This window comes from Vespa velutina, chromosome 9, assembly GCF_912470025.1.
Source record: "Vespa velutina chromosome 9, iVesVel2.1, whole genome shotgun sequence".
NCBI lineage: Eukaryota > Metazoa > Arthropoda > Insecta > Hymenoptera > Vespidae > Vespa > Vespa velutina.
In genome coordinates, this window is record NC_062196.1 from 1,230,033 (window position 1) to 1,255,284 (window position 25,252).

General features: G+C 34.3%; 1 protein-coding gene and 1 long non-coding RNA gene across 6 annotated transcripts in view; one reads left to right on the top strand and one right to left on the bottom strand.

Moving 5' to 3' along the window:
• Positions 1–292: 292 nt before the first annotated feature.
• Positions 293–1,642, bottom strand: LOC124951516. The gene is made up of 3 exons (XR_007101625.1): positions 1,235–1,642; positions 828–869; positions 293–705 (listed from the first exon to the last, which is right to left on the bottom strand). It is a non-coding gene; the product is annotated as an uncharacterized LOC124951516 (long non-coding RNA).
• A 1,298-nt stretch (positions 1,643–2,940) lies between these two features.
• Positions 2,941–25,252, top strand: part of LOC124951663 (furin-like protease 1) — a 178,045-nt gene continuing 155,733 nt past the window's right edge. For 3 of the 5 annotated variants that reach the window (XM_047500413.1, XM_047500416.1, XM_047500415.1), the window contains exons 1-2: positions 2,941–3,426; positions 14,340–15,668. In XM_047500413.1, the coding sequence (XP_047356369.1) occupies positions 15,507–15,668 (162 nt within the window). In that variant the 5' untranslated portion in view covers positions 2,941–3,426; positions 14,340–15,506. Of the gene's footprint in view, positions 3,427–14,339; positions 15,669–25,252 lie in introns of those variants that run through there. The other 2 variants (XM_047500417.1, XM_047500414.1) reach the window with 2 other exon arrangements.

Below are 25,252 nucleotides of genomic sequence, written 5' to 3' on the forward strand. Positions count from 1 at the left end.
CCCTTCTTCGATCTTTGTTAGAGTCGTTCGATCAACTATGCCTGTCGCGTCTTCTTCCAACGATGTTCGTGCATATAAAGTACTTTCGATTGATTTTCGACGTATATATATATATATATATATATATATATATATATATATATATATATATATATATAATACATACGTATATTTAAATTATGATAATAGTCATGCAGTTGGAATATTATATATTATTATATTATTCTTTACACAGCAGTTATTTATATCTTGATTCATATCAAAGTTAAATAGTTTATGCCGAATTCGATAAATATGAAATTCTAGAGAATAATTATAAGATAATATAGATGATGCGCTTCACAAGATGGCATTCAATGAAGAAATGCAAAGTAAGGAAAATAGAGAATTCATTTTTTATTGAAAAATCATTTTAGATTAATATTTTGCAGGAATTTAATTAAATAACATGAAATCTAAGTATAAAAACTTTAGAATGTAAAGGATGAAAGGAATAAAAAAAATCATTAAAATTTTTCATAAAATATTAATATCACGCTCTGTTACAAAAAAAAAAATTCTTAATAATCTACATTTTTATCCGGTTACCTGTCGTCCAATTAGTAAGGTCAAACGTGTGACAACAATTATTGAAAACGTTATCTCACATTCCACAAAAGCGATTTAAATCAGTACATAAAAACGCATGTCTTTCACATTTCGGATCTGTCGAGAAAGATAAGAGAATGTATTAGAATAACATGCGTTCGTGCGTGCACGACTGTGAAGTCACGCGAAGAGTATAGCGTTCGTTCATTCAAGCACGTTTACGCATCCTCATCATTTACCATCTGCTTGCTGAAGATACCGCTACGCACTTTTACGTGTCACTAGGGAAATTAATTGTTTCGATTATTTTTCGATTCATTAAATTGAGAATGTACATAATTTGCTCTTCGTTAAATTTATTCTGATTTAATTTAATACATTTTTTAAACGACTGTTTGTTTTTTAAATATTTTTTTTATTATCCCTCCTTTCTTTTTATTCGTTTATTTGACATTCTTTAAAAAATCTACGAATAAGTAAGACGCCGATTGGTTATTGTAATTGTATTTAATTACAAATTGTACGTTTATTTATCTATTTCTTTTTTTTTTTTTTTTTTTTTTTTTTAATTCTGAAACGTTTCGGGTACCATTAAATTAGATCTTTATCGTAAAACTGAGCGTTATTAAAATTCATAATATCTTACTTTATAAAAGACGTCGTTTGATTGCGCAGCGCTCCCCACTGTGGCATCGATTTTCACGATGGAGGGATAAGGAAATTTTATTACCGCATTGTCTAAACGTTGGAAGGGATTGTGCACGCATGCGTACTTGAGTGGAAATGTAACAGGAAAACATGCGACAACGACGACGACGACGACGACGACGACGACGACGACGATGACGACAACAACGACAACAACGACAACGACAACGACAACGACAACGACAACGACAACGACAACGACGATGACAACGAGAATGACATGACTAAAAGGGGAAGGGAGAACCAGGAAGTTTCTCTCTTTCTCATTCTGTTTAAGGTTCGCATAGGTATTTGTAGCGCCGTTACTTCACTCCTCTCTTTCTCTTTTTAACTTACCCTCTCTCACTCCCACTCACACTCACACTCTCTTTGTCTCTCTCATCCATACTGGTATACAAAGAAGGAGGAAAGAAAACGAACGAATGAAAGTGCGAGAGAGAAAGGTTTGGATGCCGCTACTTATTCCTATGTTCCAAGTTCACCAACGTGGCTGGCTACGTCCAAACGAATAAAAGATCCGTGGCAAGAGAGGAGATGCGAAAAGAAAGGAAGAGAAGACGAGTTTGCGCCGGAACCTTCAGGAACGATTCTAGATTTTCCGGAACCCTTCATATCGTAATACCAAATTATGAAATTCCGAAATAATCGATCGTTTCTTTATCGTTATAATTCTTTTTCGATAAGTTTACTTATATTTATTTTCGTCGAATTTTTAATTTCCAATTTCCACCTCCCCCCGCCCCATCGAACTACGGATGCACGTAAATTAAAATGATTTTACAGGAGATCGAACGAATTTTAGAAATTTTTGTTAATCTGGTATCAACGAACTTCGTTCAACGCTTGTAATATGGTAAAAACTGACGACTTCCTACGAGCCATAACGGGAAATCATTTTCCCTCGATTCGAGACGGTGCCTTTTCTGGGTCAAATATCCGGCGGGAGTTCTCTCGTCTCTTTTCGTCCTTTCATCGAATAAAAAGAGAGAGAGAGAGAGAGAGAGGAAGAGAGAGAGATAGAGGAAGAGAGAGAAAGAGAGAGAGAGAGAGAAGGAGAGAAAGAGAGAGAGAGAGAGAAGGAGAGAAAGAGAGAGAAATAGAGTTGAAAGAAGAGAGAAAGAAAACAAGAAAGAATATATAAAGAAGGGTGAAGCAAAATAAAAAAAGAACGAAATAGGAAAAAAGTTGAACTCATTGCTAATCCAAAGCAAAGTTTTTTTGTAGCGAATTACGAGTGGTTAATCCGACTGCAGGGCGAAGCAATAACATTACGACGATACTGAGAGAACATCCTCAACCTTACTCGTGCTGTCCATACGTCTATCGTTCTTTTTCTTTCTTTCAGAGAATGAAGGTGCAAAGAGAGAGAGAGAGAAAGAGAAAGAGAGAGAGATAGAGAGAGAGAGAGAGAGAGAGGGAGAGGAAGAGAGAAAGAGAAGAGAGAAAGAGACAGAAAGGAAGAAAGAAGGAAAGAGAAAAGACGCATAGAGTCTAACGGTCGTCGAGAGACTGAGCGCGCTGCCGCGGCAATGGCTAGCAAAGTGGTGGGGGTAGCTTAGGAGCGGCGGCGGTCGTGATACAGTGGGGATAGGCAAGGAGTGGGGAATAGACGGAGAGCACAGTAAACTCACTCGGCGGGGTGGACCGAACCGTCAGTCATCCGTGCTCCGTCGTAGGGATGAGATCGCGTCGTGCGACGCCGGTGCTGGTTCGTTCGGTATCCGTGCGACGACGACGACGACGGTGACACGGATATTCCATCATTTCGTCGACGCATTCACGTTTTTCGCCACGTAGTAAATTCGGTACGAACGACCGACTAACTCTCTGTTATTTCGAGTGTGTCACATTCCTCCTCTCCCTTCCCTTTTTCTATTTCTCTCTTCCTTTCTATCTATCTCTCTTCCTCTCTTTCACTCAATCTCTTTCTACTTTTCTCTTTCCGTCTTCCGTGCCATCCTTCGAAGAAAATCTACCGAAGAAGCGAAGAGTATTCGAGTCTTCCACGAAAAACGAAGGAGGTCTTCTTTCAGCATCCGGTTGCTCCTTCGTTTTTCTTCTGCTCCGACCTTGACGAGGACCTTTTTAGATTACTCGGATCTCGATCGATGCGGAAGGTGGCGTTGAGGTGTGAGTATACTTATTGTATCTAGTGTCACGTGACTATGTTTACTGTTGCGATCTCTATCTTTTTCTATCCCCTCTTTATCTCTAAAGCCGCCAAGAGATTACGACACATATTTTTATTCCGTCGTATCGCGTCATGCCCACGATAATTCTTACCCCAGACGGTATTCATCGTCGAAAGAAATGAAATATTTCTGATATTTAAGATTTGATATTTCGTCTCTCTCGACGAACGAAAGATCGACTTTATGTCGTCTCTTGTTTATCTCATTGTCTATAAACTGAAATTCGAGCGTTTAATCGATTGGCAACCATTAGGCGATATAATTTCGATGCATTTGGCGCCATATTTATACGCTCCGAATTCCAACCTCGATGTTCTACAATAACAACGATGGTATATATCATTCAGAATTTTCGTAATATTCATCGACAAAGTTTCCAATGGAAATTAACGGAACGGAATCGTTTGCTTTTTCGAAGCAAACTCGTTAAAGGTGAATGGTGAAAAGGATAGGTGTTAATTTTATGTAACCAACGTTACATATCGATACACGTTATGCACACAAGATACGATATTATAATAATAAGAATATTATATATACATACGATCGTATCGAGGAATGCGGATGTATTATCGAGAAGCAAGGATTCTTTGTTCGAGCAAGAGAGATTTGCTTTGCGAAAGCGTCGATAATAAGTCGAAGTTCTTGTCCTATCGACACGGACATTGCACTTCGGTGAAAGAGGGAGGAGTGAGAGAGAGAGAGAGAGAGAGAGAGAGAGAGAGAGAGAGAGAGAGAGAGAGAGAGAGAGAGAGAGAGAGAGAGAGAGAGAGAGAGAGAGAGAGAGAGAGAGAGAGAGAGAGAGAGAGAGAGAGAGAGAGAGAGAGAGAGAGAGAGAGAGATCGTTCACGTCTTTTCTAAGAAGGAGCTTCGACATTGAAATGTTCTAATAGAATTTGGATACGTCTGGAATGTTTACGTTCATACGTTAGTCTCTTTGTCATTTTTCCTTTTCAGCGAATAGATCAAATAACAACAAACCTACAGAATATTCTCATACGTACGTACCTGTGCACATTGAAATACATCAATGGGATTTAGATATGTTCGAAATTTTCATTCATACGTTAGTCATTTGCCCGTTATTTATTTTCGACAAAAACTAGAAAATATTTTCGTATTTGCCTGTATACATTGATAAAATCCTTTAATGCGATTTTTTTCTATTTCTTTTTATTTTATGTATTTAGTTTTTTTTTGTTTTTTTTTGTTTTTTTTTGTTTTTTTTTGTTTTTTTTTTTGTTTTTTTTGTTTTTTTTTTGTTTTTTTTTTTGTTTTGTTTTTTTTGTTTTTTTTTTGTTTTCATTAATTTTCAACGAAATAATCAAACAGCAGAGATCAGAAAACGTTTTCGTACATGACTTTATACCAACGACGAAATATTCAAAATTATTTTCTACCAATTTTGTATTTGTATTATTATTAAACGTATCATTATAAAGCATATCATTATAAAATATATGATTACAAAAGTTTTGCGTTATTTCATTAGAATGTTATTAATTTCGAGTGAACTTATTGTAATTATTGATCATAATTTATTTTAAATTTGACATATATATATATATATATATATATATATTTATATATATATATATATTTATACATACATATATATGTATATATATATATTTATACACATAATTTATGATTATTTATTTTCATAATAAAAGAAAAGCAATCGTAATATAATGCATTTCGGATGTAGGTCGTTATATTTGTATATACGTTACTTTCGATTAATTAAACGGTGTTCAGAGACGGCAAACGGTAGATAGGTAGTACTGATTTCTATTATCGACTTTCAACGAACGTACGTATATCAATAAAATAGAAATAAAAATGAGATTTTTATTAGGGTATGTTTTTGATTGTACCATTTAAAGAAAAAAGTGAAAAAATAAAAATAAGAGAAAAGAGAGCAAAAATTTCCGGTTCGATCGTTGTGTATTAGCTTTCGCACTGGTTCAGTTCTCGTTTTATATTAAGGTCATGAGAATGCAACGAATCTCTTCCGCCATTGGTCGCGTCGGTTACGCCATTCGCACGTTACTCGTCGATACATTTCTATCAGTTACATCGAACACGATCGCTTTGTAAAGAAAAAAAAAGAAAAAAAAAAAAAAATAGATAAAATACAAGAGGGCCATATAAAAATGTATCCATATACGTAAAAATCGAATATATAGATACAGATGTATACTTATATACATGCACACACACACACATCCATATGTATATACGTATATAGTGTATTGTTCTTCATCGCAATATTGGTACGCGTAAATTGAGATAGGAATAGCGCGAAATTTAATCAACGGTTTGAATTTAACGATAAAAAGAGAGTAAAAATAGAAAGGAAGATGTCGACTTCGCATATTTTCTCTACTTCATTTTTGTTTCTTTTTTTTTTTTTTCTTTTTTTTCTTTTCGTATTCGATATTAAACGATGAATGAAAATATCGAGAAGCACATGCCTCGAGGAGCTTTATCCGGGGATCTACGGCTGGTGGGGATGATTCCGCGAGAACGAGAAGACCGGATCTCTGGAGTCTCTTGAAACGCCGATATCCATCTCTCGGTTCACCGCTCGACATATCCGTGACGGTGCGCGCGTGTTTTACCCACGTGCAATGGCTTGAGAACACGAGAGAGACGTGGCTCGCTTTCTAGCCTATCCGCATTCCTAAGCGATTCTCTCCTGATCCTTATATATATTACTTCATCTTTTCAGCGTTAACATATGTCTGATCTAATTTTTCGCTAACACAAATTTAAAAAAAAATGCGTGCTCTGAACGATAAAATTACTTTTAAAATTAGGACCGAGATGTTTTTTTAACGAGAAAAAATCATTAAGATACATATATGTGTGTATATATATATATATATTTTTTTTTTTTTATAATTATAATTTATAATTATATATATAAATATTTGTAATTATAATGTATTTTTGGAGAATTTTCACGACTTTTATTTCATAAGTTATTGTAGTACTTTTTTAAGCGTATGATATTTAACAGAACGATGTCTCAGTTGTGTAATATTTTTCTGCGACATTTTTACTGATTTATAGATTTAATGGATTTATGTAAACTTTTTTCCAGGTAATTTATAAATTGTTATCTTCTGAATAGCGAAAAAACTTCAACAGGAAATAATAAGACTATTGAAGGACACGTCGATTGTTTTGCAGCTATTCTCTGTTCTTTTGTCTCATTAATTCTTACAACAAAAGAACATACCTGGGCGAGCCATGCAGTGGGCGAAATATACAGAAACAATCACTGTGTGTAAATTGATAGTACGTTATATTATTGTCTTTCCTTTCTCCAATGAAAATTTTCTTTAGGAAAAAATATTCGGTTTGTCAACTATACAAAATTAGCAATAAGCATATTTAAGAAAAAAAGAAAAAATATTTTGCAATTGTTAACTACGTAACCTTTAATATGTACGTATGTATTATATATTGAAGAGCATGAAATAATCTGAAAATATTTTTTACTTTGTATATCTTCGATCGAAAGTCTATAGATAAAAGAAGATTATATCTCGGTAAATATGTCATCCGACGGACATCATTGATATAACCACGACTTTCGAAGAATACATTCGAATCTTTTTTCTCCACGCAAAAGCGCACTTCTCCTTCTGCTTGGCTTCTTCATGAAGCGGCACGACATTTGCCTTGTTAGCAGTTCGAAACTTCGTTTTGCAAGTTCGTTAAATGCATCCGTACCCCCGCTCGCGTCCCTGCTCATTTATCAGATGAATTAATGTCCACAGAATTCGCGGATTATACTTTGGTTCATAAAATATTTTACAAAATTGTCTTGTAGATAGTTGAATTCTTAGTTGCCCTTAACAATTTATTTAAACGAAATTTAAGAGGAATATTCGAGATTTTTTTACAGCATAAAAAAAAAAGAAGAAAAGAAAAGATAAGAAGAAAAGAGAAAGAACGTGGAACATACTCATTTGTTTTCAAAGTAAGTTCAAGTAAACGCGAATTCGTTGATTTCGTTGGTCGTAAAACAAAGAAAAAGAAATAAGAGAATGTAAGGCGGCCGCCGAATGTAGTTATGAAAGGTTGATGCAATAAACCCGAGTACGATAAAACCTGTCTTTGTCCGGTGTGATACAGTGCGGTGCGGTGCGGTGCGGTGCGGTGCGGTGCGGTGCGATGTTCGTAACTTCGAGGTCGATATCGACGAGATGTCTACGATATATTTCTCTTTTCGAACAAAGGAACACGCGGTCGTTGTACTCGAGAGTACCGATAATATCGATGTCATTTTAATTTATCCCTATGTTCGAAGTAAATGAGAAAAATTTTTGTAACTTTCGCTCTTCGAAATTTTAATTTTGTCTGCTAACGATGCGAAATTAAAATACGAAAGTTTGAGTACGAAAAAAAAAAATTTTTATCCCCTGACGTTATTTCATTTATTTCGAAAACTGGAAAGTAAACGAATCAGAGGAAACAAGTTCAGTAAAGGAAAGTTGACCGAAGTAAGATTAAACGTTACGAAATAAAATATAATATATCTTTTATTTTTCTTTTCGTCTTGCGTTGAAAAAAGAAAATTTAATCATATGATTCTTATTTTTTTTAGATCGTGTTAACTTAGATCGTCCTATATGTATGTAGACGACATACATTTATCAAGACGAATTTATATCGATTCTTGATTCTTTTCACTGAGGAATATCGATCGTACATATTTTATCGCGCTGAAAGATATCTGCTATCGGAATAGTTTATCTACTATAGTAGGATACTCGTGGGATTAAGGATGTTCCTCTTAGTTCTGAATTATGGTCTCCTGCGACTATCGAAGAGTAATAGAAGGAATTTTCGAAGCAGTTACGAGCGTGCAAACATTTCAAGTTACTACTCGCTAATACTTGAAGAAATTACTTCGTCCTAGAGGCAAATATTTCTCTTTCTCTGTTTCTCTAATTCTCTATTTCTCTGTTTCTCTTTTTCAGCTATATCGCGATCTAATTAATTTTATTTGTCACGATAAACTCCGAATCAGGATTTGTTTAATAAAATTCAAGTGGACGTTCTCATATATTTTTTTTTGTCGTAGTATCGTACAGGTCCTTCCGAAAATACAAAGTGTTTGTTTTTAATCGTTCGTTCTTGTAAAGAAAAAATAAAGAAAAAACAAAAAAAAAAAAAAAAAGATTATTTGATTTTCTTCTTTCCTTATTGTTTGATTATTCTTACTTATTTTCGATTAACAAAACTCTGCGAAAGAAATTGCTTTATTCAACGACGTTAGAATTCTTTTACGTATATTTTTACGAAGTGAAAATTGGAAGGAATCCAAATTTCTATTCTATTCTTTCGTCTATCGACCGATGTCCTTGAACATAGAAATGGACCAATCTATCTAGTAGGCACGTACCGAGTATACAAACTTATATACTCGGTTCATCGTTCTAAGTTTCGTCGATAATATAGTACTAAGTCGTTAATAGTTAACAACTCTTGGCTTGGTTCGTTGAAATACACGGAATGTATTTAAAGTCCTATCTTAACGAACAAGCCAAACAACGACGAGGCCGGTTTCTGCCGTAGCGTGTACATTCTCCACCTCTCTCTTTCTCTCTCTCTTTCTTTCTCTCTCTCTCTCTCTCTCTCTCTCTCTTTTTCTCTCTCCCTTCTTTCTCCTTCTTTCTCCTTTTCTCGTGCAGCACGAGAACGCGTCCGTTACGTTAGAACGTCGTCCGTGACCCCAGCCGCTTCCTGTTACGAGAGAAGTCTTTACCCGCTCGTCTTCTCTCCATCTCTTCCAACTTGTGTATTTCTCTTTTCTACCTCTCTTTTTTCTTCTCTCTCTCTCTCTCCCCACCCCTCTCTCTTTCTTTTCTCGTCTTTTCCATCTTGAAGATTTAAAAACCGTATCCGCGACGATAAGGATGGAGATCATTTCCCTCTTTTTCTTGGCGGTTTATAGAACGACCTAGAAGAGAGAGAGAGAGAGGGAGGAGAGTGCACCTATCTTTCCTTTAAATCGACACTTTTCTTATGTTTTTTCTTTTTCTTTTTTCTTCTCTTTTTTCCTTTTTTTTCATTTTTTCCCTCTTCTTTTTCCCTTTTATGACGACGTACATTATAAAAAGATGATGATGATAGAGGATAAAATTCATGGTTTAAAGATCTTTCGAAAACGATGTTCGATGATCTTCTCTTTAAAGCTTATCTTTTTAATCTCTTTTCGGATTACGGTCAAAGGAGCTTACCGACACTTAGTAGACGGACGAATAAAATGATTTTTGCGAATAGTAAACGATTTGTTTTTAACGAATGTCGTACGTGACCAATAATATATGTCTGTTTTCGTTTCGCGTCATCATGGAAAAATTCACTCAGAGATTTAAGCTCCTACCAGACGCCTCGGTCACGTATGTGCTCTCTATATAAACTAAATCCTCCGGGATGGAACAGTGACTCGACCTATAGGTACGGATACGGATACGGTAAAAATCCTATTAATCTTTTAAATTATTATTCTATCGTTCTGGCGTTGATAGCTGGTATTATATCCATTGGATTCTTTTCTTTTCTTTTCGAGGTGCGAATTACGCTCCAATGAGTTCGATCGACGTTCCGCATTTGACTCCGAGTATCGTTTTCTCACGACTCTTCTGTTAGAAATTACAGAAGGTCAATTTAAATCATGGAATTAATTCTTATTGGAGAAAAATAAAGGAAAGGAAATAAGAAAAATTTCTGCTATATCTCCATTTAAAATCTTTCTATAAACGATTAAGTTTATGTTAAAGTAATCAACGAGAATATCTCTATCATAATATTTAAATTTAACTAGTATATACGAAGTATCACAATGTTTGATTTGGTTCCTTTCAATCGTGACGATTTTTATAAATCTTCTATTTTATTTCGGAATATTTGATAAACGTTGGAAAAATTAAAGAGATTTCATCTTCGATGATATTTATTTATCCATATATATATATATATATATATATATATATATTTATATTTATATATATATATGTATATATATATATATATATATATATATAAACATTAAATTTAATATTAATGTTTATATATATATATATATATATATATATATATATATATATCAGAATTTGTTATCGTTTTTCTTTGTCAGGCTTCTATCCATTTACAAATCATGCGGTAAAGTGATAGGTTTGCTTTTGAAATAGCCGCAATCGCTGCTTACCGGCCGAATCTTTCGATCGATGAGGGTTAATCTCTTGGATGTAACCTCAGCTTCTCGGTGATACGAAAGCATCCATCGTTTGCACAACCACCTGTTTTCGCGTAATCTATTATCGGCATTAATTTCAATTCTTTTCGTTTCGGAGACAACACTAATCAATTTTTTACTCTCAAATCTATACTTCATCTTTTTCTTTTTTCCCCAATCGTTTTAAATCCACGCTAATCTTTTTCTTTCAGGTTTGTACGTAATAAATACGTAACACGCGAACGAATTTGAATAATAACATTGTGTGATATTTATCAACATGTACCGATAATATTAATCGAGTTTAAAAGCACTCTAATTATCTAAGATCTTAAATGAAAATTATTTTGTAAAGATAAAATAGTACGTTATCGAGATCACCCATTTTCTTTCATAGTTTCCGCATTCATTTTCTCGGAAATGATTATCTCGTGCGTTAACTTATAGATATGTCATGATTACCTCTAATCACTTTATATAAGTATATATACGTATACGTATACGAGTGTGTGTAAATTCGGACATAAGATCTAACATAAGAACCGTATGAATGAAAAGACACGAAGAGCGTTAGCTAGGGATTATTACCCAGTGAAATGATAATGGGGTCATTCGTTTTTATTTCTTCGCACGTCGAAGCCCATATTCGTTACCGGTGAAGCGTCAGCAAATGATACTTCAAGAGCGAGGGAAAGCAAAAGAAAGAGGAATAGAAAAATCGAAAGGTTCGAAAGAGAAAGATATAGAGTTAAAGTTAGAGTTAGAGTTAGAGAAAGAGATAGGAGACATACAGAGAGGTAGAAAAAAAAAAAGAAAAAGATATAGGATACGCAGGATGACCCTTTTGTCCCGAAATTAAAAAGGGACCCGGGATTGCTGTGGACGCAGAGACCTTGCAGTCGGTCATCCTCGCTTTTTCGGCTTTGGAAAAGGCTACTGAGAGGGAAACCCGGCTTGCGAGAGAAAGAGGATAAGTACGGGCTCGAATTTAATTCACTTCTTCGAGCGAGCGAGCGAACGACAGCGAGGCTTCTAGCTCTCTCTCTCTCTCTCTCTCTCTCTCTCTCTCTCTCTCTCTCTCTCTCTCTCTCTCTCTCTCTCTCTCTCTCTCTCTATCTTTCTCTTTCTTTCTCCCTTTCTGTCTTTCTGTCTTTTCTCTTCTTTTCTCTTCATTGCAACTCGAAAGTAGAACTGGAAGGGAGAAGGTCAGGCCGCGAATGCAATTTTCTCCCAGGCACGAAGTAGAGTGTCCCTTTCCTCTCTCTCTCTCTCTCTCTCTCTCTCTCTCTCTATATATATATATATATATATATATATATATATATATCTATCTATCTATCTATCTATCTGTCTATCTATCTATCTCTCTTTCTTTCCAGAGTTATCGAACGATCGGCTCGCTCCTACGACGTGAGTCCTTTTTCCGGAAGCTGACTCGAACGAAGATTCGTTCAAACGTAGATACCGATAATGCGAATCGCCGTCCCTGTCTTCTTTTCTTTGTCTTTCTCTCTTTTTCCTCTTCTTTTCGAAAGAGTTGCTTTCGGCAAGCGTGAAAATTACGTTAAGCTCCAACGATTCTACCAAATAAGAATCCGTGCTCTCGTTTTTCTTTTTTTTCTTTCTTTCTTTCTTTTTTCTTTCCTGCATATTTTTTTATTCTCTCTCTCTCTCTCTCTCTCTCTCTCTCTCTCTCTCTCTCCTTCTCTTTCTCTTTCGCTTTCTCTTTCTCTTTCTCTCTTTATTGTTCTTCTGTTCTTTTCTTTTTTCTAACCGTTTTTATGCAGCGTTCTGCTTTATCAAGAATACAGTCATCAGTTTCCGCGAGAAGGTAATTGTATTAATTGGAAATTTCTTTGCAATTCTCGGTAACAAGTAGGTGAAAATGTTTGGAACAAAAGCTCGGGTAGACCAACTCACTTTTTTCCAATAGCTGTGAATTTCCGTGGATCGAAACAGAGCGTGTAATTAACGACTAACAACAAACGATTATGTGGAACTATGGATACGTTTAAATTTCTTACTCTCGGTAATGTTCATTTTTTCTTTTTATTCTTTTTTTTAAATAATATTTAAGCTTTCTACGCTTTGTAACTTATATCGGAAAAGTACTTCCACGCGTTTCCGACCTAATTCCATCTCTTTTTACTCGGCACTCGTTAGACTTAATCCATTGTACGGAACAGGATTTACATCTTTAGCGAGAGAACATGGGAATTTGGAGTGGGTATTGACTTACCGAAGTAGTACATCCTAGTCTCTCTCGAATACTATATACGTACCTTCGTTGACACAACTTCGTAATTAAAGTAATCGAGAGAGGTTATTTCTGTGGAGCGAATACAAATGATCTCTCATAACAGAGAATAACGTGCTCATGGAATGTAATATCTGTCAAGTAATTATTATATTACTCGTTTAACGAGTATAGCCCTTTGATGCGAACGGAAACATGTGTATACATGGATCACCTTGGACAATATTGTATTTATATGAACTTTGTCATCATTTTAACTTTCTACGCATTTTGTTTATCTTTGTCGATGTATTTATTTTTTATGATTTTCATTAATTTTTATTTAAAGACGATTACGATTGGAATTTATCGTGTAAGATATTAAAAAGATTTCAAATGATCATCATCTATATGTTTTGCATTTGTTATTTGAAGAAATAATTATTTTTCTATTCGTGCCTATTGTAATATCTAAGTAATAACATTTCAAGCAGAAATGTGAGTTTCAAGTTATGGATTTATCTACTACTTACCAAAGTAGTACGTCGTATAATTGACCAAATACTTACACGCGTTTGTAGGTACTAATAGAACTTGAGAATTCAAGCGATAAGACAGTAAGATTGTATTTATAAGATGATTAAATGATGCTTTTCGAATTTCAACACGGATTGTTATCACATTCGTCATCGTACAGAATAATATTTTATCACATTATATATATATATATATATATATATATATATATATATATGCATATATGTTAGTATTAATTGAAATATTCACAATTTTGATAAGCTTTTACGAGTCCATATTTTGAATTTTATAGAATTTTGAAATTGTTTCGAGAAAAGATTATGGTGCGGAAGTGATGTAATAGTGTACAATTATTGAAGTTAATGAAATCAACATAAAACGATTGAATCGAAATCGGCTTATCAGTTCTTTCCGCAATTAATTTGTCACGATATCGCAGCAAAATATACTGGGTGTTTCTAAAATGTGTATTTCAATTTTAATAGCTAACTCTATTAAGTGCAAATGCACGAAGTTCGTTCTAATCTTTATTTAAAATTACATTATGATCGATAAGTCCTCGAAGAGAAAAATCTCTCTTTCTTTTTTTTTTTTTTCGGTTGCATCAATACAAATTTCGTTTTTTTTCTTTTTCTTTTCTTTTGAATTCATAACCCATTAAGACCTTTGAAAAGACCATTAATCGTTAATTGAACGAGTCACCGCGATGTACAACAAAGTGCCGACGCGAGATAAAAGATAATCGCAGGGATTTTTGTTCGACGTAGAAAGAGAAAAAGGGAGCATTACGATTATTTCCGTCTATTCTTCTTTATTGCAGATCGGCGTTGGTAGGTCGACAAAGTGATCGCTGAGTGGAACGAAGAGAAGAAAAAAGAGAAGAAGGATATAACCACGGACAAAGTACCAAATAGAAGAAAAAGGAAAAAAAAAATAAGCGAGAGGGAGAGGAATCTCTCATAATCATGACTGGCTTCGGAAAGGACAGATCCATAACGTAATCGTAGATCGATCTATCGATCAAAGAAAGACAATCGAGGTCAACGTGAAGTTCGTTATGAGATCAGAAGTGGTACGATGATAACGATTTGAGAAGATAAATCGATTTTTTCTCGTGAAAGATACGCGCAAATATACAAACACACAACATAGAAATACAGATACACACACACACACACACACACACACACACATATATATATATATATATATATACACACGCGTCTTACACTTGGAAAGTTGAAGGAAAAAGAAGAAGAAAAAAGAAAAAGAAGGAGAAGAAGGCGACTAGATATCAACGTTCTCTAGCGTTATCCGAGTAAACGAGCGATTGAATACGTGCGAGCGAGCGTGCGTGCGTGCGCGCGCGAGCGTGTTTGTAGTCGCGCCGTTTCGCGCGCAAAGTTAACGGCGACCGAAGTCAAAGGCGGCCGACACTGTGGAGGGTACTTAACGAGCGAGGCGAGCCGCTGACGGCTCAGTCGTCGTCGGCGGACGGTTCGCGTAGGAGTAGGTGTATCTTTTTTTTCCTTATTCTTCTTCATCTTATTCTTCTTCTTCTACTTCTCATCTCGTTGCTCTTGCGGCTTCCTAATCTCCTCATCTTGCACTCGAGCGGGATTTCCCTGTTGTCAATCTTCTTTTTCCTCGTTAGTCATCTACCTTCCCTTCTTCCTTCCTATTCCCATTGACATTCCATATGCATCGCGACCGACACTGAAAAGACGAAACGACGTTGTTTTTCGACGTGGTTTTTTCGTTGTGGCGACGGTGCTCGACCTTCGCGTTGTCGGTGGCAGTGGTGGGTGGTGGTGGTGTTGGTGGAGGAGGATAGCGGTGTATAATAGTGTTAAGGTGAAGTTGAAATCATTGGCGGTGTCGTCGTCGTCGGTTACCGCGCTGGTCGTGGAGCTGATCTTGCTACCGTTGCTATTGCAGAAGTGTTTTGTGGTGTTAGTGTTATCGGTAGTGACGGCGACGAGCTATCATGTGTACTCGAAGGATTTTTGGACTGGCGTGTTTAGCTCTCCTGATGACTCTTCGCGACAGAGTCGGAGCTTACACCAATCAGTGGGCTGCTCATATCGAAGGAGGACCGGAAGTAGCTAAAAAGGTCGCCGAGGATCATGGCTTTCGATATCTCGCAGAGGTGAGTTGAATTCGTTTAATGGACTGTTTTTTTTTTTTTTCTTTATCTTCGTTTTGTTTATTGTTGAAAAACGGAAATGTTTAATACGTTTGCGTTTTGAAACGCTACATGACTCTGTGTATCATATTTATTTTTCGTTTTTCATGCTGATAATTATAGAAACTCGTTGAAGCCGTTCATGTATCTCGCAATTTCTTATTTTTATTCATCCGTGACATCTAATGACAGTAGTTAATATCTTCAATGATAAGAGTCCGTTGAAAATTGCATTTCTTCGAATGTAAAATTTGTACCGAGCAACGACAATTCTGATATCGTCGAAGAAACGATGATCGTCGAAGCTTTTACGTTATCGCAATCGTGTTTTGAAATTGAAATTGAAATTGAAATTGAAAATGAAATTTCATTACTTTGCTTTTAATGATTAATCACAGTGTGGTAAAAAAATAATTAAGAGTCACGAGAAAGGTGTTAAGAAATTAATGTAGCAGTTGGGCGATTAGATTATTACAATCGATATGGAAGTGTTCAAAAGTGATAGCTCGCGTTGATAGCTCGGCGTTTAATTAATTTCCATCGTAAAGGTCATTTTTTTCCCAGTCAATCGTTATCCTTGAATAGGAATCTGTTATTACGATCAATCGAGTTTCCGAGAGGGATACGAGATTCGACATTTATCTTTCAACGATCCTACAGAATTTTCTTCTTTATCCTTTAAATTTTAAAATATAGCTTATTCGTATCGAAAATTACTCGTACCTCGTGCTGCGATTTTTGATAATCTTACAAAGAACGATAATAGCAGAAAAATCTTCTATTTATCTTTTTTTTCTTTATCTTTTTTCTTTTTTTTTTTTTTTTTCGCTGTTGAATCAATCTATATATCTCTGAAAAGCATTATCGATTTACGATCTCGAACTTGCCGATACAAAGGCGACACAGCTCTTTCGCAAATCGAATCGCTCTCTGTATGCGGAACGGATTCTTCAAAGTTCGATTTCAGCGAGAAATATCACGCTTGGTAATCGTGCGGTTTTCGATCAAAGAGTGAGTAAGCTAGAGAAAAAGAGAAGGAGAGAGAGAGAGAGAGAGAGAGAGAGAGAGAGAGAGAGAGAGAGAGAAATATTCCAGTTTGCAAATCAAAATTCCTTCGTCTTTTACCTAGTGACATGCAATATCATTACGAGTTTCTTCTAGTTCCATCTTCGAAATTAAAAAAAAAAAGTAAATTTTCTTTTTTCTTTTGACATAATTGATTATTTCTACAAAATCAATTGGATTCGTCTTTCATCGAAGAAGTAATATTATTTTATCGCTTCCTCTTGTTTTCTTTCTAATAATTAATACGATTGTTGAGAAAGAAAAAAGAACAATCCTAAGGCAAATTCTATCGAAGATATAAGTAAAACTTCGATGTCTTCTAAAGTTTAATTTTGTATGCTATTTTCGAAACTTATACTCATAAATGCAAAGTTGTAAATAATCGCTTTAGGTGATCTTTGAGATAAGAGGATTAATGTACAAGGAAAATGTTTCTCTGTTATGTTCCTGTTTCTGTGAAGTGACGTAACATTTATCTACTTATCTTTTTTCTTTTTTTTTTCTTTTTTTTTTCTTTTTCTTTTTTTTTTCCTTTTAAATCTAAACGATCATCTTAATCGTCGTTTCAATAGCTAAGTTTTGTCATATGTGTACATATTTCTAGAACTTTGTGAATGTACACCGTCTTTATTGTCATAAAAACGTTCTTTTAAATTGTTTTAGAAATTGAACGATAAGACCGCAAAGGTAGTTTCAACGATAAATTCGTCCTTGTTGTTCGTCGAGATAATAAAATAGATCGTAGCTTATCTAGTGAAACGAAGTAGCCTTTTCGAAGTGGATGGCTTGGCCGGCACAAATCCCGTTCTCCTGTTCGTTGACCGTGAAGGACATTGTTCCACTCACACATCAATGACGAAGACGGAAATTAACCTTCGAAGCCAATCTCCTTTCCTTCCTTCATCATAGTAGATACTCGAACTCTATAGAATAAACGATGGAAAAGTTTGCTTTTGTTTCTTAGTCATAGAAAATATAGAATTAGGAAAATCATTGTTCGATATAGGAAAATGAAATTTCGATCAAGTTTTTATCGAAATTTTTTGTAGAACGAATGGACGCATCACGCAATGAATAGATGAATTCGTAAACGACGAATGTATATACGTACGAGAAAACCACGCGATCCTGAATTTTTCAATGTTTTTCACAGTTTGAATTTCGAGTTATGTCACGATAAATTGCATCGAGTACCACAGGGAAAAATGATTTCCGTCTATTGTATCTGTCTGCAATTACGCGATGTCTCGTTGGATTAATTCTGAAAAAAAATAATAATAAGTGCAATTAAGGTGACTTATCGAGACACATAAATACTCGTACGTTTCTGGTACATGTTTATATAAAAATAGTTATAGCGACGTATCATCGTTTATTTTTTAAATTTTACGTTCCAATCAATTATTGAATTCGTGATCATGAAATGAGTTAAGTTGTATATATATATTTTTCTTTTTTATATAAAATAAATAATAAAGGAATTAATAACAAATAATAAAATACTATAAGAATAGTTTGTACAATGTATTTGGACGTTGTTTTCTTTTCTAGGATAATCATCGATAAACATCTACATATGATCGATTATTATAAGCTATCATGTGACAAGGTTGAGATCTTTTATCCATTGTTTTCTTTTTCTGTACGATTTTGTAACGTCTAAATAACTTGTACTTTTCCTGTTATTAGGAATAAGGTATAAAAGGCTTGCAGAATTGTATAACTGATAAGATTTCCATAAGTGCGCATATGTATCAGAAAATTGTCGAGAAAATTTCCCACTTCTTCTTTCCAAGATTGTCGGGAGAAACCGTTGCTGTAATTCATATGGATTTTGTTATGTCTGCGTTGCTCGCTGATAAGAATGCGCGTTTAACTCGATTTCGAAGAAATGCTATTGCATACTGACTTTTACATGAAATTTATAAGTAGAAAAGGTCCTATAAATAATGTTTTTGTTATTAAATGCGAACGATATTTTCAACATTGACCGATAACAAAATTAATATTTAAGAAAAAATCTTTCAAATTTAAAAAGAACAGGGTCGTTTATGAAATATGAATATCATTCTTCATGAATCGTAGTTAATTTAATAATGTAATGGATATTAATGAAGCCAAGTACTATTAAAACGATGCTAATATAATTGAACTATGAACGAGAATATGGCAGATTGTTACGTAGAGAGATCAGTAGAGAGATCGGTGAATGAATTTATGAATTCGTTACATATATGTGTGGTGAATAAAGTTATATACTCTTTCTCTCTTTTTATCTCTTTATCTCTATCTCTATTTCTTCCTCGCGCGAACTTTTCTATACCATAAAAGAAGTAAACAAACTAGTAGATCGACGATAATAATTCTAAGGGGTGAAAGATTATCTTTCTGACGCAAATCTGAATGTTCGCAACATCAACCGCCTTGCTGATCGCTTAAAAATCAAACGCGTTTGACCCATATTCCGAATTCAAAGATCATTGAAATTGCAATATCGCAGGAAAAAGTCGAAGTGTATAATCATCCATAACGAAGATGTCTAAAATATGTTTTATTGTGCACTGCTTACCATCGAATGTTTTTATAGTTGACTCATGTGTATATGAATTCTGAGAAATATGATGCTATTAAAAAGGTACATATTAGAAAAAAAAAAAAAAAAAAAAAAAAAAAAAAAAAAGAAAACGTAATAACTGGAGTTACAAATAATGCAAATAAAATGAATAATTTGGATTATGAGTCATCCATTTACGACAAATAAAAGTAGGCTACGAACACGACTAACAATTTAATACTTTCGTAGAACGTTAAAATGATATGAATATTTTATACTATTATTAGACACGTTAAATCGACGTATAAGGATTTAACACGTTACTTATCATTCGTATTTGCTTTAAGTAATTTTTTTATAACACTTTTGGTAATAAAGGAATATATTTTTATGATTACATGTAGATATCAATGAATCTATAGTAAGAATTAATCTGACGCTTGGTCTATCTTCGAACGAGACGTCATCGGATGTCACAAATCTATAGACGACAGAAGAATCCCTCGGAGATTTTCTGATTCTTCAAATATCTGCGATCCTTTCTTTTCTCGATTTTTTTTCCTACACGAAATCTATCGGGCAAAAATTCTCGTCATGGATAAATCTTTCGTCGTATATTTCAAGATTTTATATGAGTATTTTATTCTCCGAACTTTCGGAACTTCGTTAAAGTTTTGACGGGAAAAGCGAAAAAGAAATAGGTAAACGTTTAAATATTTTATATTTACATATATCGACCTTATTAATCAAAATTTTCATGTCTATGATATTTCATTCTTTATATTACAAATATATAAGATTATTTTCCATTATTTTAATATTATCATGGTCATCGTATTTTAAATCGGTAAGAAACATTATGAAAAAATAAAAATAAATGAACAAAAATGAAATTAAGATCGTTAAAATTTGAATAGAAGACAAAAAAACGAAGTCGTATTACAATGCATATGCACTGACTATATGAAATGTTTCACGGGTGGCATAATCGATGGTTGTATGCATTCGGCTTTAAAGCTAGTAAAAGTTTATTCATAAAAACACGTTGGAAGAAGCAGGCTCGTTAAACGCGAGCCATGCACGGATCATTCGCCGTATTTCAGGTACATACATTCATTTGCCACCATCCAGCAAACGTTCATTTCCGTTATCAATTTGTTCGCATTATTGCGACTTTAAAATTTGATTTACGATACATCGGAGATATAGCATGACTGAAATGAGAAAATATGCCGTTCATGAGACTTTTTTTTTCTTTTTCGAGTGTGACATATTAATAATTTCTTGAATTTCGGGTAAATTAGAATATATATATATATATATATATATATATATATATATATATATATATATATATATATATATAATTCTTCGTGTGTGTCAGTTTTCTTTTTATTTATTTTTTTTTTTTATTAACAAATGTTATGTCCTTTCTCCGTACATTAAGAACGCGTCAGTAGATATTTATAGATTTTTTATTATTTATCGAATTACGATATAGTCTGAATCAGAACTCGAATCAGACGATACGCATGGCCGATCTCTCTCTTTTTCTTTCTTTCTTTCTTTATTTCTTTTCTTCTTTCTCTCTCTCTCTCTCTCTCTCTCTCTCTCTCTCTCTCTTTTTTTCTCTCTTCCCTTCTCATTTCCGAGCTACAACACCAGTTTGATCCTTGCGAACGCGATGTGTATGTGTGTGTATATATATATGTGTGTGTGTGTGTGTGTGTGTGTGTGTGTGTGTATGTATGTATATATATATGTATGTATGTATATGTATGTATATGTATGTATATATATATATATATATGTATGTATGTATCTATGTATATATGCATGTATTTGAATCGAAGTGAAATTTTTCGTTGAACGGGAAAAGATTGGAACTCACGAAGGCTATCGAGTTCGCGCTTTCGTATAAATAAATAATCGATCGTATGGATAAACGAAGATAAAGCGACGTGAATATCGAATGGAAAAGTTCGATATAAAATGAATTAGATTTATTGTATACGAACTGATTCTGGTTAGATTCGAAAGGCCGATGGTAATTTTATTTGGAATTTTCCGAATGAAATTCAAAACTTCTTTCTCCCTCTCTCCTTTTCTACTTTTTTTTTTTCAAAGGTTAGAGCTTTGGAAAAGGTGAGGGAGGAATTTCGTATGCAGCAACGACTACACTTTATTATTCAGCGAATTTAATCGAATAAAGCTGGGCTACAACGAGAATTGATTGACTTCAGATCGAATTGGTAACAGCTTTATTTAACTCGCATACGAGCTTGGCCATTTCGAAAAGTTGATAGTAGTGATTGGTTTGGAAGAGGGAATAGGAAGGGGGAAGAGGAAGGGGGAAGAGAGAGAGAAGAGGATAGGTAATAAATTAAAAGCAACTCGCTTTATTCTAGTCTACAGTGAACGTATACTTCGACAAGTTTCGATTCGATCTCGGAACGGCACTCTACGATCATACAAATACTGAATACTTTTTAGAAAAAAAATTTCAATGTAATGTACGTTATTGCTATTGGCGTCGATGTAACATCGTACGAGTTTGAATGAGTTTTTGTTTACTCTGAAAAAAATCTGTCGATGAAACATTTTTTTTTTTTATTGAATGTACAATATATTTAATACTTTTTCAACATAAATAAACTTTATATATCGTATTTACAAATTAAATTTTATTATCATAACAAATATCTTCTGTAATATCCAGTGTGTATACATTTTTATTATTGATATTGTATTAAAATATTGAAACGTTAGAATTTCTATCTTCTCTCCTTTTTTTTTTTATATATTTTATTTCTTTTTTTCTCGTTAAATAATACTTGATATTTTGAAGAATTTCTTATGCTTCTTGAATAATATAATTAAAATATAAGGAAAACAATATGAGCTCGAGAATGAATAGATCGATGAGAAACGTTTTTAGAGATATTTGCAAATGTTTGAACAATAAATTCGAGAATAGTGGTGGAAGTGGCAAGCAGAATTATAGGAAAGTGTTCGATTTGTTTTGAAACAGAACTCGGAAGGGAGATAACTCGACTATCGAGAGTATAGTTGTAGGAATACTTGGAAAGTTGCGCGCGTTCCAGTGCAATGAATCGTCCTCAGTCGTCAGTCCTCAGTCCTCACTGTTACCGTCACCGTCACCGTCACAGTCGTTGTTGCCGTGGTCGTCAACGTCGACGAGGATGTGGTAGTCGTAGTCGTAGTTGTAGCCGTCATTCGAAAACGTGACGGAGGGGTTGCTTCGATGTACCATGCACTCGAGTAGAAGTGCAGTTCGAACGATCCGTGCTTTCGTGCAAAGCGTTACACAAAAGAGCATCGTCTACCTACCCCCACCATTACTTCTATGCAAAGCTACCCCATTCGTATATTTGTAAGTCGCTTCACCCATACAATTTCGAAAGGAGCAAGCGAGTAAGTGGGAGAGAGAAAGAGATAGATAGATAGATAGAGATAGAGATAGAGAGAGAGAGAGAGAGAGAGAGAGAGAGAGAGAGAGAGAGAGAGAGAGAGAGAGAGAGAGAGAGAGAGAGAGAGAGAGAGAGAGAGAATACGCAGTGCGTTAAGTGAACACTCGAGTTGGAACTAAACGCACCCTTTGTCTTTTACGGTTTCTTAGGTGCCCTCGAGAGATCAAGCGATCGAGCTGGAACAGACTGAAACTCGAAGTACTTACGTTTCTCTGCCTCTTCGTCGACCAAGAGATTTTCTCCTCTCCTTCTCTCTTGCCTCTTTCTTTTCCTTCTCCTCCTTGCCCTTCTTCTCTTCTTCTGCTACCATTCTCGACATTTCCTTCCATCCTCTTTCGAACAATCAACTAGTATCCAAGACTTTCTTCTCCCTTCGTAACTTTTGATAAAAAGGAAAAGTCGCTCTTAAAAAGTTGAAAGTATATATGTAAGTACTTATGTATGTATGTATGTACGTACAAGAAGGTACAACATTTTCAAAACGTATCCAACGATTAGTAAAATTGCGGATTGAAAAAAATCAGAGATAATTGACTGAGATTATTACAAATGTTTTTTTCTAAGACATTAGTTCGTATATTATTTAATGTGTTTTTTGATGTTCGTAATTTTATGATTTAATTTTTATTTGCTGGATTTCCAGTTTTTTTTCTCCTTCTCTTTCTTTCTCTTTTTTCAAGATGATACGAAAGAATATATACATATTATGGAACTGGCGAGTTTCATGCGAGCTTTTCCGTGTTTTGAGGCTCGTGCGTGCCAATGAACGAAAGAGAGAGAGAGAGAGAGAGAGAGAGAGAGAGAGAGAGAGAGAGAGAGAGAGAGAGAGAGAGAGAGAGAAGAAAAGAGAAGAGAAGAGAAGAGAAGGAGAGGATAGATTGACAGGGATGAAGAGAGAAAGAGAAACAGAGAGAGAGAAACAGAGAGAGAGAGAGAATGTTCAGACGGAAATACAGTAGCGTCGTTCGGTTTGAACGTGCATATTCATAGCGCTTCTTGTGGATTGTAACGTCGTGAATGTCGAGCTGCAGCTTTCTCGTTGTATTTTAACTGCCGTAGAAATACCTGAGCATCTTCTTTTCCAGGTAGAGAAAAGTATTCTCGACCGTTCTTCTTTTCTTTGGTCGAGAACCATCGTATCCTTCGGAAATGTCTACCTAAATACCTCTACACCTTTATTTTTCTACCTGTATATGTGTTCATTCAATACGTAGAATCTTTCAACGTAACATCGAGTTGCTTTTATTATATGGTCACCCTCCTCGTTTCGTTCATCTTGTTCTGTATTTTCCTTCTTTTTCTTTTTTTTCCTTTTTTCCTTTCCTTTTTTTTTTCCTATTCTTTTCTTTTCTTTTCTTTTCTTCCTTCCAGTGATCTTATAACAGATTTTTCTCGATGCTCGAAATTTTGTACATTCCCACAAAATGAGAAGAGAATGGAAGATATTAAAAAAAAATTCACGATCAAATTTCGAGATAAAAATTGAAATCACTAAATGAATACCATTCTTTTCTGTTTCTACGTATAATATAAATAAACAAGTAAATAAATAAATAAATAAAGTAAATAAACTTAGGAAAATGAAAAATAAAAATACATATACGATATGTTATCAGCAAAGTAACAATGCGTTATAGAGGGTTAACTTGGCAACGTCAATTGTGACTTTTTTATTTTCATGTATATCTCCCTCGAGTTGATGCGCAACGTCGAAACGTGAATCAACACGAGACGTGCGGCGAATAATCTATCGTCACAAGTTCAGTGTCTTTCGAGCTGACTTAACATATCTATGTATGCTTACCGATCCCTTCCTACAACATATGACTTTGAACCGAGCATAAAAATGATGAACGTTATCGTATTAGGTTCATTGACCTATCGTAAAAGAGTTCATCGAAGTATGCTTTTCCTAATAAGTGTCTAAATATTCAAATTTAATAATAATCGAACAAAATGAAATTGGACGTAGTGATCGGCAACAGTAAAAAATTTTAGGAATATATATATATATATATATATATATATATATATATATATATATATGTATGTATATATTGTTATTGTTTACAATTAAATAACTTTATTTGGATCGAATAAGACAGATTGCTTGTGAATAAATTTATTTATCCTTTCCTTGTAATATTTCACAGTTGAAGGTCGGTGTCCGGTTTATATCGAATTTTTTAGGAAAATAGTGCAATAGTTTACCGCTGTTTTCGAACATTATAAACACATACAAACTTATTATAACCTTATTAATATTTCTCACATTTTCTATGTATTTTGTAAAATTTAATAATTTTTTGATTAGACTGTATAAAGTACTCCAAATATTTTTACGATAAGATTCAATAAAAACTGTCTCCTATATGTACGTTTCGTGTGAGTGATTATGATTGTTAAAGGTTGGCATTAACATTATCTTGTTGACAGTT